The sequence below is a fragment of the Falco biarmicus genome, chromosome 6, assembly GCF_023638135.1.
Source record: "Falco biarmicus isolate bFalBia1 chromosome 6, bFalBia1.pri, whole genome shotgun sequence".
Classification (NCBI taxonomy): Eukaryota; Metazoa; Chordata; class Aves; order Falconiformes; family Falconidae; genus Falco; species Falco biarmicus.
This window is the reverse complement of record NC_079293.1, coordinates 85732705-85750062: the sequence shown is the minus strand read 5'-3', so window position 1 is coordinate 85750062 and position 17358 is coordinate 85732705. Positions and strand designations below refer to the sequence as shown.

The following is a 17358-nucleotide window of genomic DNA, read 5'->3' as shown; positions in this document are numbered from 1 at the left end:
AAGTTCAGGCTGTGAACTGATTTTTTTTTATTTTGTGTGTAGGGCTTGATGGTCTTTGCTCTATGTATGAAGCACTAGCCCATCGTATACGTGGTCATTGCTGATAATACTCTCCAGTAACCCAAGTGTGCAGAAACAGTGGAGTCACTAAAGAATGCTTTGTTTTCGCTTGTTACAGTTGGCTATTCCTGCTATCTCAGTAAATTTAAAGAAGAGTTGAGTTGTGTTTTGGCCACAGTACAAATGAAAGTTTTAAGGTAAATCAATAGCATTCCCTCAGCTGAAACTATCATACTGTCCAGTGCCTCTAAAACATTCATAAAAGCACTGAAGTACCTGCAGATGCCTGGAAGCAGATGCCTGGCTAATGTTTCTTGCTTGTTGGAAGGTGTGTTACTTAACCTCTTGCATGTATATGTAAGGCTGGAAAATTACAAACTTCAGTAGCACCTCTGCAGCTTTTTTTAAAAGCATCTGGATAAACCCAAGCTGTATCCTTCAACTGCAGGTGTAGGTGTACGTTTTAGAGGAGCATCAATGCCTGTAAAAACTGCAGTTGTTTCAGTGCAGCAGTGAGTTTATGCCTGCTTTGGAACCCTGTTATACTGCTGGAGTGCTTTAGAGAAATGGAGGTTGGGATGAGAATCGGGCCCTTAATGTTCCCATGAGGGTGAGCACAGCTGTTGCAGCTGTTTGTGTCAGTGTAACTTCTGTGGTCTAACTTTGGGGCAGAGTTTGCCAAGGATTTCTTTCTGCAGCAATGCCGCATCCAGTGCTGCCTGGCCTTGGGTTCTCACCTGGGCTGCTACAACTGTTCACACAGCAGTTGAGGGGCTTAGGTCAGAAAACTTGATTCAGGTGAAAAATAACTGAGGATGAAACTTTTTTCCTTCCTTCTTAGTACTGGTCTACGCTCTAATGTAATGTGTTGCGTAGTTTTGGTAAGGTAAGGAAAGCTGTGGTGAGGGCACAGAAACAAGAGTGTGAGCTGGGCTGGCACTGCCTCTGAAAAAAACAGTTGTTGAACTAGAGTCCTAAAAACAAATGGAGTAAGGTTCCCTCAAGTCATAAAAATCATGGTAATTTTTGAGTTTTATTTCCCATAATCTGTGGTATCTTCCAGACTGAACTACAGTCAGCACACAGCTTTACCCAAGACTGGGAAATCACTTGGGTACAGTGCTGATGTGAGGTATAAAATAGGGATGAGCGACTACAAATTTTCACATCATGCTGGAGCTCTCATCTCTTAAAACCTCCCCTAGACCTTGATGAGGTGTCTCGGGGTTTTGGCACCCCATGTGTGTGAAGCGGATGAAGGAATGGAAGTCATGTATGATTTGACTGTTTAACCAAATTTTGTGGAAGAAGGCATGTAACTTCATCTTAACTTCATAAAAATGCACCTGACCTGAGTGCATACTTAGTATAGCTGCTGTTTCTGTAGCTTCTAAGTTGCATGTGGTCCTTCTGTGTGACACTCCTAGAAAATATTAATATATTACTTTACAACGGATACAAGAGTGGTTGAGCTTGTGCCCTTTATGATGGTTTTGGGGAGCCTGCTGCTTTTCCTGCTGTGACCTTGAAGAGACTGGGTTGTCTGGACAGTGTATTTGCTTAAAGACAGATTTGTGGGTCCTTACAAGCAGGGGGACAAGGATTGGCTGGAGATGATGGAGGCAGCTTTTAAGGGCGGTGTACAAAGTCCAAGAGATCAAACTTTCCACTGTGTCTGTGTCTGGCCAGGTGCTTGGGCTGGTACCCCACTTGTTACAGGGATAGCCCACAAATTCTGGAGGGACAGCAGTTACCAGCCCTGGCAGCCAAAGGAGGCATTTCTAAAAGCAGCTACCTACCTCATCGTAGGCAAAAACTGGAATTATTCATAGGTACAAAGCCTGCAGCTGTCTGTCATGTTCATTTTAGCACTGAGTTGAAGCTTTCTTGACCTATGTTCAGTGTCATTAAAAGCAAATCCCTCAAATCCAAGAATTGTTTGGAAAGGCTTCTGTAATGCTAGGGCAGTGTGTATAGACATGTTCTCATGCCTGCCCCGATTGTATGGATTTGGTTGTTGTAGGAGCTGCTGGACTCCCGCACTTCCACTGATTTGTCACAGTCTACAAATCCTGGAGTTTCTTAACCCTGTGAGGAGTAGAAATGACTTAAAGAAAATAATTGCGTGTATTTACTGCGAATACATTACGCACAATTTTATTACATTTCTATTAAAATAAGTTGAGATGCATTTTGCTTTATTTACACTGTTTTCAGGCTGTTTTCCTTTTGCCTAAATGAAACCCTTTTGATGCTCTTGCTTGTCTGGCTGGCTGTAAACCAGGTATTTAAACAAAAATAAAGAGTTGCCAGTTTTGCCAGCTGGGGATGAGAACCCGGCTGGTGATATGCGGGTTCGGGAGGCAGTTAATCCAGCTTTTATGCTTTTTTATGATTTTATGTAAAAAGAGGTTAAAAATCACATTTGGCTCTTTCTTTGTACCACTGTTTTGTTGCTGTTGTGGGAATGCAGCAAAAGGTTGCTCATACTTTTTATTATTATTAGGTAAAGTCCTGCATAAATTAGGTAAAGCCCCAGATACAGTTTGCATTAGTGATTGGCCATGTGATTTGCCTTGTTCAGAGAATGATACGTTTTATCTTCCAGTTGCCTTCTTTTATAAATCACACATGCAAACCACACCTCAACTTCCTGTAAAAAGAATCTACTGCTGCCTTGCAATTTTGTGTATTTTACTAGCTTCAAAAAAAGGAGTAGGTAACTGTACAGATAGGAGAAATAGTAACAGTGCTAATAGATACAGTAGAAAAATGTATAATGCTTTTATTCTGTGGCAGAAGAATGGTGATTTCAAGACAATTGTTACCGATTTCGTGCACAGTTTTTCAGCAAATAGCTTGCAATATGCTCAAATTCATAAACCATTTAATCGGTTTTAAAATGCGGGAGTTATTTTAGTTAGTTTTGTCATATGTACTTATTCAGATAATTTTTTGTATTATACACTTTCTAAAATTTCACCCTCTGTTTGGAAATATCAATGATGTAATGAGGCAGTTTGTTTTGGCACAGTTGTAAATAGTATGTGTTAATGTGTTAATATTTATGATTTTAAATCTTATATACACAAGAGTTTTTTTTAATATACTTCTTTTCATCATGCTTCTACTAATAATCCTTAAGGACAGTGAAAACAAGGAATACGAATACATTAATTACTTTGGGATTGTCAAAATTGCCATGCTGGATCAGATTGCATTTTGTTTTTGCTAATAGCATGTACCAGATACTTCAGAGCAGGCTCTGATTTACTGGGGGAGAAAAAGGAGAGGCAGATAAACACGCTTGACACCCCTTGTTAGGAGTGGTTAGGGTCGTGCATGTGTTCTGTGATGTGGTCTGGCCACTTCGTGTCCCCAGATGGATGAGGACTGACAATATCTGCCCTTGCTTCAGAGGAAATTATTGGAAGTCATCTTACACTTTTTAGACAATCACAAGATAATGTACTCATGGAGTAAGGTTATTTCTGATCTGTTAGAGGTTACCATATTTGTTAAAGCCTGAAGGCTTTACTACACATCACCAGATTTTCACTACTATATATAGTCTAAATGACTTACAGTCCACTTACATCCTTACAGTTTGAATCTGGGTGAGCTCTTTGGGGTGGTGATTGCATGTGTCTTTGCAAAAACTATTTTGTTTCCGGTGGATCAGTTGTGGGTTGTTTCTTTTTTAATCAGTCATATGTGCTGCGTTTCAGAATCTGCCTTTTAGTGGTACAGAAACAATTATTGATAAATAATAATTTAATTATTTGTAAATATATTCCAACTATTAGTTGCATTTCTTTGAACTTTCTGTTTATTATTTAAGTCTAATTTAATATTATAAGGTTTTTGCCTCTTTAATAGATCTTTCTGCAACAAATACTGGCAATTTGGTACATACAGTTGTATTGCCTTCTGTATTACAATTTATTAACTTCTAGCTGTCGCATCTTTTTTGAATGAAAGTGTATGATCTTCTAAAAATTCACAGAAATTGGAATTATATATGTATATATTCAGTAGCCTTCCATTTCCTTATTGCTTATGGTTTCATTATGGATGTAGGCTGCTATGTTGTCTCCATTTCTGCAGTTTATTATGAAGGTGTGTTAAGGTCAAGACACACTGCTTAGACTCCTTATTCTAATTCTCTGGGGCTGCTGGGAGAAGGGCTGTGGGAGTAGGTTGTTCTTAGGTATACAACATTGGAAGTATTAGGTTAACAAGTTATATAAATTTCACCGTATTTCTGTGATCATACAGTATCATAGAAACATATTTCTTTGCATGAGCACAGTTCAGGTATTTGGACTATTTCATGGAACGTAATGGAACTGTCAGGAGAAACGCCTTGAGGACTTTTAATACAAAAAAGGCTCTTAAAGAAGCTAAGCTTGTCTTAGTAAGATTAAGGTGTTTCTAAATTTGAGGCATTATTCTTACAGGTGGGATCAAGGAGAGAGGAAGTGATTGAGCAAGGAGAAGCCTTATTTCTTCCCGCAGAAGGATGCTCTAACCAAGGCAGTAGTGCCCATAGATAGTGTCTCTTCCTAAAGCTGCCTACGTTATAAATGGAGTGGTGGAGGGCATAGGAAAGGGGGAAATGCAGTCCTGATCATTTTCAGCAGGTCATTCTCAGCTTTTTTATTTTGCTTTTAGCTGTACGGTGCCCAGTATGCCTGGAATTTCTGTGAGCTCAGGGATGTGACTCAGTATGCAGTTGAATCTATTGAGCCAGGTTCTGGGAATCCTTGTAGCACACTGAAAATAAAGTCTTGGAAACATTCACATAGACATGCAACAAAGAGATTGAAGTGATCATGTCTTACAGCTGGTTTTGGTTTCTGTCTTAGGTGTTGGAAGATAATGACTATGGTCGTGCAGTGGACTGGTGGGGATTAGGAGTTGTCATGTATGAAATGATGTGTGGAAGATTACCGTTCTACAACCAAGATCATGAGAAACTATTTGAACTGATACTAATGGAGGACATAAAATTTCCTCGAACTCTGTCTGCAGATGCAAAATCATTACTATCAGGCCTACTGATAAAGGATCCAAATAAGCGGTAAGTGAGATTACTTGGCTATACAGGCGTAATAAGTACTGTAATTATACAAGGTAATGTAGAAATAGGCTGGTGGTGTCTGGTCTTCCTGGCCAGAGGACCTGTCAGTCACAGGAAAGGGCTATATGCAACCATACAATCTCAGATTTGCACTTTTTCAATACAGCAGTGGTACATAAAGTGAGTTTAACAAGCAGAAGGGGAAAAAGCATATGGAAGAGAACATTTTTTTAATCATTCACAGCAGACACAGGGATCTTTTCAGGTTTAGATTGTGTACTGGAATAAAGGGAAAGCTCTCAATTGTTTTTTAGAGTGTTAACCCTGAGTTGGCTCTAGGGTCTTATGGGGGGGTACTACAGCACTTTTTTTTGGAAGTGATCATGCCCGGAGACATGTATAGATGGCCACAGCTAAATCTTATTAGGGCATGTAAATAAATCACATATTAGACCATGTAAACTAGTAACTCCTTAAAGAATACATCTTCAAAGTTAAATTTAAATACAGTAGTTTGAAAGCAAGTATCACCCAGCTGCTGTCTGTGCCCTTTTGTGGTGGGCTTTTCCCTCTCGGATTGTTGCCTAGGAGAGAGGGACATTTTCCGGTAGTGTCAAGTCCTCTGTGTTTCTAAACCAAACCTCTGTCTTTGTAAATCAGTGAGATTTGTCTGTAGGTTCCCTCTTTTCCTTAATCTCTCTGTTATTCTGGTGAGTCTCTTGGCATGTTTTAAGGCTGCAGGCATTCTTCTCTCTGTCTGTCTGTCTCTCTTCTCTAGTCCTCCTTCATCTTCAGTCTGTTTTCCAGAAGTTTTCAGTAGTGGGCATTGCTCACTGGCACTCAGGGAAGGGCTGGTTGCTGTGTCTCTCTGAAGGATTTGTGGGCACACAGCCAAGTGCAACAGCCAGGACAACACAAGTGGTCAGCCTTTCTGATGCTGCCCAGCAATGCCCGCGTAACTGAATTCACTGCGTGCAGTAAAAGCAAACTGTGACCAACTAGACAAATACATGGAGAATAAAGTGAAAATTTGTTCCTGTAGCATCCTCTGCTGCATTTTACTCTCCAAACAATCTGACCCATCAAATCTATTAAACTTTAGAATTGAAAAGATACTTTCTTGTAATTAATCTTTGCAGAGAGTAGTGTTTCTTACAGACTTAGGTTTACAAGCTTATTCATATTCAAGTTCTGGTGATCGCTAATGCGAAATAGGGTGGGAGCACAGAGATTAACTGCAACTCAACTTTTCCCTGAGCAACTGGATGGGAAAATACTGAGAGAAGTTGAGGCTGCAGGCTAACTGTGATGCTTTGCAGAGATGTAGAGAATTTTACAGTGAGTAGTTGAGAAACAAAGAGGAATACAGCTTGGAAATGAGAATTAACTGTACACCCAGTTACTGCATAGTCCAGAATAAAGATTTTTGTAATTTGTCAGCCAGGGTAGTACTGATACAGATCTTTTTCTTGGTTGTGAGAATTAGTGCTCCTTACAATAAATGCTTTAGAGAGGAAATTATCTTACTGAAAAGGTTGCTTTTAAAATTTCTCTTTATATTTTTAGCAGTTCCTTTTAATGAAAGAAACTGCTTGTACCACTTTGCTTGTCAATGTTTAACATGTATGGGCTGCTTGTTCAGTTAAGATTAGCTTTTTTCTGTTGCAGCTTCTTTCTGTTAGACCAGTAGGATAGCCAGTCTCAGGAAGAAGTTAGATGAGGGCTGAGCAGTCCTGAAAGTCCACGTGCTGTTGAAACAAGCAGAGGTTCCCTTCACTGGGTGTGTAGTTCTTTCTCTACCAACAGCAGCAGCTCAAGGCAGCTCACTAAACTTCTTGAGTCAAATCTGACTTGCTAATGCAACAAAAACGGCCAGTTCTTCCTCATTTTCTCATTGTGGAGTTAGTTTTCTTCCAGGTTAGTGAGCTGACTCGGCTCGCAGTCATCAGTGAGAATGATGCTGTGGATGGGAGAGCGGAGAGGTATGGGCAGGGGTAGGACCCTCCTCTTGGCAGCAGTGACCACTTCCGTGAGCTCAAATCACCTTGGGCAAGTTCACCCAAAATAGGTGGAATTCACGTCCTAAGGTGATTTGCCAGACAGTCTGGTTTTGGCAAGCTATGGGCCACAGTGAATAGTGTGGTTATTTACAATGGCCTACAATTTATTAATTTATACTAATTGGCTCAGATTGAGACTATTTTATTGTAATTGGTTAATTGTTACAGCACCCAGATGCAACAGCAGTGAACACTGTATAAAAAAGATGTGTGAGTCATTACTGATTCAGTGCCTGGCACCTCCTTGGCAAAATTTTATGTCAGCATTGGTTGGTTGGTTTTGGTTTTTAATAGTGCCAGAATGTTACTTTGTCTTTCAAGAAAGCTAAACTTAAATGTGTTTTTAAAGTGAATGAATTATTCAAAAAGCTCATTGACAGTAATGAACATTGTAGTTGGAATAATCAAACAGAATAGACCATGGCATGGATACTTCTGCTATCACATTTTCGCTCAAGATCACCTGTATTCGTATTAAGCAGGTGAGAATTGTTCCTACATAGTCAAAAACAAATGGTCACTTTTCCAACCACTACAATAATGTAATCTCCCTTTAAGAGTAATGCTTGTTTAATAAGATCTTCTTCCCACTCTCTTTAGGCTTGGTGGAGGCCCAGATGATGCAAAAGAAATCATGCGCCATAGTTTCTTTGCTGGAGTAAACTGGCAAGATGTATACGATAAAAAGGTATGTCTTTATATGCCATTGAATAATCTGGCTTCTGCAAGGTGGGTTCTACTGATAGTTATGGGACTGCTGCCACTGAAGTTAATCATGGTTTTCTTTGCAGCTTTTAGTGTTAATACAAATGAATGATTATTCTGAACTAGGTGTCCTTACTTAATCTTTTTTCAGTAACAGTTTGTCAGTGGACCAAAAATAAATTTTGCAAACCAACCTAAGCTCTGCAAAGATTTTTTTTTCTTCAATTACGTAAATGTCCAAATCTTTTCCTTGCCTTTTTTCTTCCTGGGCCTTCAAGAGAAAAGCAGGTGTATGGCCCAAGATAATGTGAGAAAATGTAATGGAAGTTTATCCTGAATTGTCTTATTGTTATTTCTGCCTTTTATTGAAAAGGGTTTTTTTATGGAAATAGGCAAATGAAGTGATGGGAAGGGACTCATAATAAAAAACTACTTTCTGATTGTTTGTGTTTAAGTAGAAGTCTTTTTCAAACTTACTTTTTTAAAGAGATAGCTAAGAAAATTAAAATAGCATTAAAACACTGAGCCAAAACATCTTGTGGAGAAAGCAACTACTGGGAATTCAATTGGAACAGTTTTCTCTAAACTCAGTCCTGTTCCTGTAATGATCAACACTTTGGGGATGATTTTAGGAAATGAGTTTATCTTACTCAGTAGTGAAACTCAATTTGACTTCAGTTGTTTTACATACAGAAGCTGATTTTTATCTCAGTACTTGTGTAAGAATTTACTTGTTGCTATAAACCCTTTCTATTTTGATAAAGTTGTCTTTTTCCCCCAACTGTTTTACATTGTTAATCTGCCAGTTGAGCTGCGTAATTTTAAAAGATAGATTTTTCTCCTTTTTTTGCTTTGTTCAAATAAAAGGAAAATGGAAGACATACGAATGAGCAGAATATGTTTATGCTACAATGTCAATGATACAAACTGTTTTTTCAGTTGTTGTTGAACTGGAATTTTAAAAATGTGTGGTTGTTGGTGTGGTACTTCTCTTGACAAATACCAAAATTGAAATAAGAGCCTGTATATGATGATACAAAATATGGTACTCTGAAGTTACTTGATAAAAGTGTGATTTTTCCCTGGCAGTATCATGAGGTTCCAAGAAACTCTACAATAAATAATCAGAGCAAGTACATTAATCAGGTTACTTTATGAGCTCGACCACTGGTTGGTTATGTAAGGACTCTGTAGGAAAGCACTTTGAGGATAAAATCTAAAAATACTAGTTGAGGACCTTTCTGGAGTTTGGAAAAACCCACTAAAATCAGTTGGATTGCAATGTGCTAGGAGTGGGTGAGAAACAAAAATCTGTTACATTACTCTTTTCTCTGTTGAAAAAGATTTCTTAGTTATTTTACATTAGAAATAGAGGTCTCTATTCCAGACTGTGTTCAACATCATACTTAGTTAAGAAAATATACTCTTAATTTATAAGCATCTGTTTAAGTCTTGCCAAATCAACATGGGAAATTTCTTTCAGTAAGATCTTAATCTGAGCTGTTAAAATAAAAGGAGGTGTTTTGCAGTGGGGTGTGTGTATGTGTGTGTGTATATATATATATATATATATAAAATTTATACAAACATACTTAGAGAAATGTAAAATATAGAAATTCGGGTATTTTGCTTTTATGCTCATGGAGGTGGGTATGGCTTATTGGAGTATTATAACTGGGGAAATTGTAGTCATTTCTTGTTTACTCTGTTGACTGTGGCTTTGAATAACTACATTTACCAGTAAAAAATAACTGAATTTCCTCAGTTGAACAGTTAACTTCAAGGATCACAGGAATTGCTTTTGTGCGGTATTGGCACACAGTGTGTTCTTTATGGAAAAATAACTCAAAAAAAATAACTTTTGACAGTATGTTTTTCTGTTTAATTAAAAAATAGTTTTGTTCCTATTACAAAGCCATTTGTCTGGTTGGTTAAAATATCCAGTTGTTCCTTCTGCACACACAATCTTATCAGTTGTGAAGCATGCAGAGTGTAAGACTGTGCTCTGAAATGCAAACTTCAAACATAATCATAAGGTTAAATGAACTTTCGCTGAGTATGTTTATTAGAACACTTATATGAATATTTTTAGAGGGTTTAGTATTCTAAAGTCAGGAGGAATGTGCATCAAACAAATTTGATTTTCAAATAGATTTATTCTATGCTTGCTTCTGTTGCTGTTTATTATTAGCAGTATAGTCCTCAGCAGTAGGGTCACTTGATAAAATTGATAGTTGATATAATTATTTGCATAGTAAAAATATTTCACAGTATTCTTGCTTGAGGTTTATGCACCATGAAACTGTCATTTTCTGGCTGCATTTCAAGAGTGTGTTTCGGTTAGAAATGAAAGAAGAACTAAAGTTCACATTCAGAGTAATGGAAACCAAAAAATCATGTGTATTCCGAGTCGTTACTGGGGGATAGTTTTGTGCATGTGCACACTATGCTCCTGTGCTACTTATTTTATCATTTTCACTAGAGATTAAGTACATCGGTACTTACTCAGTTATCACTTCACTGGTGTGGTTAGAGACAGAATTATGTATCTGCAAACTTAGAGTTTCGTGGAACAAACAGTAGCTCTGTCAGGTCAAATGAATCCAAATGGTCAAACGGAATTATTAGCTCTCTGATACTGCTAACTAGTTAAACTGATTTGGTACTACACAACGATAATAAAATGTTGTATGGCACACTGGAGCAGAGAAGGTCGTTGCCTTTAAATGAAAAATGTATAGTAGTTAGCATTTGTGACCAGATGTATTTATTTTTGGCAGAAAAACCATGAGGGCATATGAAAGAGAGCAGCCTGTGCCAGGTTCTTCCTGTGATCATCTCAGCCCTGATGAGTTTTTATCTCTGTGCCTGAGTATGAGAAATTGAATAGTTTGGCAAACTCCAAAGACTTCAAAAGCCCATATACTTGTAAATAAAATATTTGTTTTATTTTTAGCTACAATCAGGAAGCTTTTTGAAATTTCTCTGTTCCTCATTTAAGAATTGTTTTAGTATATTTATTTTTTTGGGTTGGTCGCAGAAATAATCTTAAGTGGTCAGATATTCTGTCTGGGGTCTTTCACTGAACAAAACCCACATGGGCATTAATTTAAAGGTAGGAATTTGGGTATGTCTTTAGGCTTGCAGCTTGGAGCACTCAGGTAGCCTCATAGCTAAGGAGATCCAGACATTTTCGCAAAGACTGGGTTTCCTCCGGCATGTAACATGGATGAAAGAAGATCGAAACCGTATGGGAATTTGGGCTGAGATACGTGTATCTGCTGATTTCTGGTAATACCTTCAGCTGTTCCTGAAGCAGATCAGGGAGTGCTAACAAATTTATTTGTTAGTACTGGGAAGGGAGTAGGGGCGAGTGGCAGTGGGTAAAGCTGGGGGGTGTGACTGCTGCAGGCGCAGCACTTGCGAAGACACCTACCTTGGTGTGGAAGCGATGGCTTTCGGCATGAAGTCTGACCGCTCCAAGGAGCAGTTCCTTACCCTTCAGCTTTGACTACCTGTGTTTACTTAAGACACAGTAGCAGATGATAAAATTGCACAATTGATGCTCTGGGTTCAGGCCTGGCAAAATCTGCAATATGACTATAATCTTAAATGCATGTTTAAGTACTTTTGTGTATCAGATTTTAAGGGAAAGGGCAGAAGGGAAATAGGAAAACACCAACATCTGGCTGTAGGCTGTTGCTATTTGAGTCGTACTATTTTTGTACAGTTATCTGCAGTGCAACAAATCCTGTAGAAGTGACCCCCGTTACTTGCTTTTGTGTTGTTGCTATGCAAAGTACTAAAAAGATCTGAAAATGACTAACCGGTCTGATCTTTTTATTGTGTTTCCAGCAATACTTTAAACTATACGGGCAGCCCTAGTGGTGATTACCACTCCTTCCCCTGGCTGCCTTGAATGTACAGGGAGGAAAATATACATAATTGTGTCTGGTTCTTAAACTTAATTCGTTGCTGTAGTCCTGGGGGTTGTGGTTTCTCTCTGTCTGTTGTGTCAGCATTGTATCACTGGGAAAACAGAGTTTGTCTGTGGGCAAACCCCCTCGCAGAAGCATGTGTGTCTTTCCAACGCTGAAATCCCAGCTCTTCTCCCCCTGCCTAGGACCACCGGGCGCAGTGCCCTAGCAGTGTCCACGGGGTATTTCCAGCTCCCGGCCATGCTGCGGCTGCTGGCTGGGCATGCCCGCTTCTTGTCCGGGGATGGGGAAGAACCAGTCCCTACATGAATGCTTACCGAACAGCTTGAACCTCAGCTCAAATTACTGTCTTTCCATCAGTGGAAAATCTAGTTTTGGCGGGATGGATGGGGGATGTCTCTTTTCAATTCAGTAAACTAGATTAAGTAGTTCTGTGGGAAGTGTCTATGTGCCTGGCCTTTTCTCCATCATGGTGCCATTGCGGAGCCATTTGAAATTTATTAGGGAAGGACATGCAGACTGACAGAGTGCATAATGTCATCAGCTCCCATTTCCTTTGGTAACTGAGCTAGGATCAGAAAAAGGATAGAAAAATTATTGCTAGGGAAGGAAAAATCAGTATTTTAAAGGACTTTTCATGGTTTAACCCCAGCTGGCAACTAAGTACCACACAGCCGCAGGACTTAGATATTTTTAATTAAAATACTGTTGTTGATGATCTAATGTTGAAAGGCTGAACTAAGGTTTTGTGTTGTTAGCATCTCTGCATGATTTTTAGGGTCAGTAAGCATTTGTTTTGACGGGAGCTTAAAAGATGTACAAATGAAGGAACATGTATTAACAGATACAGATCACAGAAATATAAAATTTTGAGACAAGCTTTGCTACTGTCCTTTCAGAATGCTTTATGGTATTTTGTAAGTTAATGACGTTCAGGTCGTGCAAATACTGTTTACTTGGACTATCATTTAGTAAGTTAGCTAGTTTGTTAGTCCAGGTACTTTTGGGTTTTTTTGAGTTGGACATATTTTCAGCCCTTCCCGCTGAGCATGCTTGTGATGAAACACAAAGGTGTATTTCAGTGATATGACCCCATTCTCTTCTCACAGTGTCATTTATTTTTTCCACCATTCTGATTTGGCTAATCTGTCTCTTCTGTTTGATTCTTGAAGATAACAACTTTGCAGCTTTGGTTCTCAGGAAAGTTTAGTGTAGATGAAAGTTTGATTTCTGGACATCAAATCATGAACACTTGATTACCAATACTTAATTAACTTTCATAGTCAGAAAGAACGGTAACATTTGACACAGTTTTTGACATATGTCAGACTTGAATAATAAACTAGATGGAAATTGCTGAAATACAGCATGATGACAGTTCAAGGCGTTATTGAAATACCTGTTGTGTACTTAACTTTCATAATAAATTTTCAAAATACATAAGCTGTGAGAAAAGCAGAATCCATCTCATACATTGTAATTTATTAATAAAGAAGCAGCATATATATTGAGGTGTGGCAGTGATATTTTTTTTTTTTTTAATTGGACAACTTGAAAAGTCACACTGAAGTTGAACCATAAGTAAGATTCAAATAGTTATTTCTTATGAATAAAACCTGAATATGAACAACAGTGCTCACTTTTTTTTGTATTTATATGATAGGTAAAGAATTAGTGTGTTTGGCAGTTTTGAGATTATAATCTATTTCTATCATTTATGTAAATGTGTAATTCAGTGGGGGTGGTGTATAGCTTCTCTTATTCCTTTCACACTTATCTCAGGGTACTATTCAGCTGCAGTCTGTTGGTGGATGAGATTCTTACGGTAGTGTTAATTTTGACTTCATTGGAAAGAAAATTCACTTTAAAAGGAGAAGGAAGATCAGAGTGCTGTTCTTAAGCATCATGTTTTTCATTTGGCAAATCGAATGCATCACAGTTACTTTGAAGTAGTTTTAGCCACTTCCTATACAACAGCAAGACAAATTATTCCTGTCAGGTTATCTTTTGAGCAAATAACGTTATATATTTTGTCTCTTACTCGAAGTATTTGTGTAGTTGTTCAGTAAGGTGTAGTACAGAGCCTGTCTGTTCATCTCTGTGTGGCTGTAACGGTCAGGTACTGTACCTGCCCCTTTCCTTCCCCTGAGAGATGGGGGGCAGGTTTCCCAGGTCTTGATCTGTGGAAAAACCATGGTGTTTCTCACACGCTGCTCTCGATGGATGCCAAATAGAAATGCCATTCACTGCAGATAATAAAGACACTAAGAATGTGATATTGCTTCTGCTGTCATTTCTAACATCAAGCCTTGGAAATCACTGGGGCAGATTCAGCTTGACAGATGGATGTGAAATTGGATTTTTGTCTTGAACATCAACTCTTATAGTCACTTAACTCACACTGAGTTTAGACTTTAATTTCTTTATTTGTACACACGCATACATATCTATGTGTATGTGTGTGTGTAATACATAAATGCCGAAGATCCGTAGTTCTGTGCAGTCTCCTGTCTGGTTCGAGCGCGTTCTGCCTGAATTTGCACAGACTGCTCGAGGAGGAAAGTCATCTCGTACTAGAGCTTGGCAGCCAGGACCAAAGAGTGTGATTCTCTTGCAGACAAACAAGGGCTGTGGTTAACAAAAGCTCCTCTCACTCCTGGACACAGGTTGCTGGGTGTGCCTCGTACTGCTCACATCGCTCTGGCTTTTCAGGTCAGAAGTGGGGAGAAGTTGTGGTGAGGTTGGCTGGATGCCATTTCCTTGTGGCACGTGACGTCTTCACGTTGTGATTGTCACAGCTGTAGTTAATGTTGGGTGGTTTGGTTTTTTGTCATTAAACCTCAGCTTCAGTCTCCTGTGGGACATAGGAAGAAGCTTCTCAGTTCTTACTCAGGCTCCGTGTCAATCTAAGCCATTTTCTCTGCAGCAGTTGTGCCTTATTTGTCTTCCTAGGTGTTTCATTACAGCTGAAATTTGTGGAGATTTTACTTCGTGTTTTAAAATAAAATCTGACAGAAATCTGAACAAAGGTGAGACCCCTCCAGAAAGATGATTACCAAGTTTCTGTAGCATGGCCTGGCACATTGGTGACACAGCTTACAAAACCTGTTGTGACTGGTTCTGTCCCCGGCCTTCTGAATGTGACGCTGAAGCACTGTGTCCCTCTGCGTACGCTTGTGTGTGCTGGTTGTACCGTACTTTGTGCTTCTGCGTTGTCTGAAAAGTGGTTGGGAAAGGATTTCTTACTGCATCTTTCATTTGCTTCCGGAGGTGATGCCCGAGCTCTGTGTGCCGGTTCCTTATTTCTTGACAAGAATTATTTTAGAGGTTCTCCCATTAGAACTGGGGGAGTATCTTGCAAATATCCCAACAATTACAGGAAGGTCAGAGGAAGAATTTACTTGGCGGAGGGGGAGGTGTGCCTTTGGTGGCAGATCAGGAGTCTGGAGTGGGATGTCCACAAGACTCCATTCACAGTTGGTTTGGTGTAGGTGGGGTAGAGCAGATTGAAAGGATCCCCAGGGCTGGCTGGCCTCACAGCTGTGCCAGTGGAAATTGATATTGAGGGAAGGAGGCAAAGAGTATGGAAAGAATTGAGAAACCTTCCTGCTGCTCTCTGTTGAGTTGTATCTGTGCGTCTTAAATCTCAGCTACTGTTTCCTCTTTTCCATAGGCTGTAGGGGATGGCTGGCGTATGCAAGGGTATAGCTCGTATAAATGCCAGCGTAAGCTGTTGTGCAGAGCCACACGATTGCATGGTTTGGTTTTGCAGTCACTGAAGTTTCCAACTGCCTTTAATGTCCAGGATATGAGAGGTACTACTGTAAGATGGATGAATCCTAAAGCACTAGTGGCATAAATTTGCATCGGGTTCATCCCTTCTGGCTACAGCCTGGAGTTCCGTGTGTTTTGCTAGTTTCACTCCCCCAGACAGCTAAACTTTTGCCATAACTGGAAATTTCATCAGCTGCCTTACTGGATATTATTGATAAAGAGTCTTTTATTAACCCTAGCTACAGAGCATTGAATTGGAGCCCCAACTTCCTCCCATCACATGTGATTGATGAGTTTTGTTTTAATGGTGTTTTTCATTGAAATTATTATTGTAATTATTTGTTCCTTATGAGTTATTTAGTACTGTGCTTCTTTTCCTAATATACAGTTTTCAAAATTTTTTCTTAACCATTAGTAGTTCAGATAGATGGAAAGAACAAGGGGATGATCTAAAGTCATAGTGAGGCCTGTTCATTTCAGTGGACAAATAAAAAGGGGGTGGGAAAAAAGCCCTGATTAAACCAGGAATTAGCCAGTAAGTTTTTGAAGGAAGAAACTTGTCAACTAATGCATTATCTTTTTCCTCTCTGGATGCAGATCCATGCATTGCTATCTATTATGATCTTACCCTACCCTCCTTTTTGTTTTTCATTAACTACTTTGACCTAAATCACAGTTGTTGAAGACTGCAGTGTTTTCTCCTTCTCTTCACATAGTACTTGTAGCATGAAAGGTCTCTTGTTTACTTCATAGCAAGAGTGGTTTGTTCTTCTGGTGATGTGTGTAGCGCCATTGGAAAGACATTGTTTCTTGTCCTTGGCCCAAGAAACAAGAAAATTTCTCTTAAGCTTGTCTTTCATATGAAAAGTTTTAATTCTTGTGAAATGGCTTTTTCTGTTTCTGATCTGGAAGAACAATCCCAGTTGGGGAAATAGTAGATTTATTATAAACCTATTATCTAATGGTTTTTTTTTTCATCATGAGTTTATCTGATGTTTACTTCAGTTGCTAGAGAACTGTGAAAGTGTCTTTTAAAAGGATGTGCATTGGTGGTCACTTGGCCTTGAGTAGAGTATGTTACTTGGCTTCATGTAATCTTTCTGGGTTTTTATTTTTTTTATTTTTTTATTTTTTTTACTTTTTGAGTATTCGCTGAGACAGAAAACTGAGAAAAACAGTGACATGGGATGTTCCACTGGAGTAACTCTGTGCTTAGGAATTGTGTGATTGCTTTACTGGAGGGACATACAACTTTGGAAATATATTTTAACAGTGCGGAATTGATTTGGATGGCCCGGATGCATACAGAAATAATATTCATAAAAGTGCATAAAAGTACAATAAAAAATAATATTTTTAAACAATGGATGAAATTAGATTTATACCTGGAAGATTCTTCTGTTTGCTGCTTAAGCATTTATCCTACAATCCCCAAAACCTTTACATCAAATACCCCTCTGCTGTTTGCATGTTTTCTGTTCAGGAAAATGTAAGGGAAAACTGAATGTACTTTGTAAAAGTATTAATCAGATTTATTGTACTGTTTAAGTATATGCAAGTGATAGATTTATTTTTGCTTAACAGTTGCTTGCACTGTTACTGAACATTTGGATCAGACAAAGTAGAGCTCTAGTATGTGATAAAAAGAACAAACATACCGTTGCAGGGAGAAAAAGAGTCAAATTGTTGAATGAAGGGTGATGCTGAAGGACTTTTAAGTGTATCCTGGGAGGGATGG

General features: G+C 38.8%; 1 protein-coding gene across 4 annotated transcripts in view; it reads left to right on the top strand.

Moving 5' to 3' along the window:
* AKT3 (AKT serine/threonine kinase 3) overlaps window positions 1-17358 on the top strand; it is a 162077-nt gene that overhangs the window by 136228 nt on the left and 8491 nt on the right. For all 4 annotated transcript variants that reach the window (XM_056344203.1, XM_056344204.1, XM_056344205.1 and 1 more), the window contains 2 exons: window positions 4929-5143; window positions 7804-7891. In XM_056344203.1, coding sequence (XP_056200178.1) covers window positions 4929-5143; window positions 7804-7891 — 303 coding nt within the window. The remainder of the gene's footprint in view (window positions 1-4928; window positions 5144-7803; window positions 7892-17358) is intronic.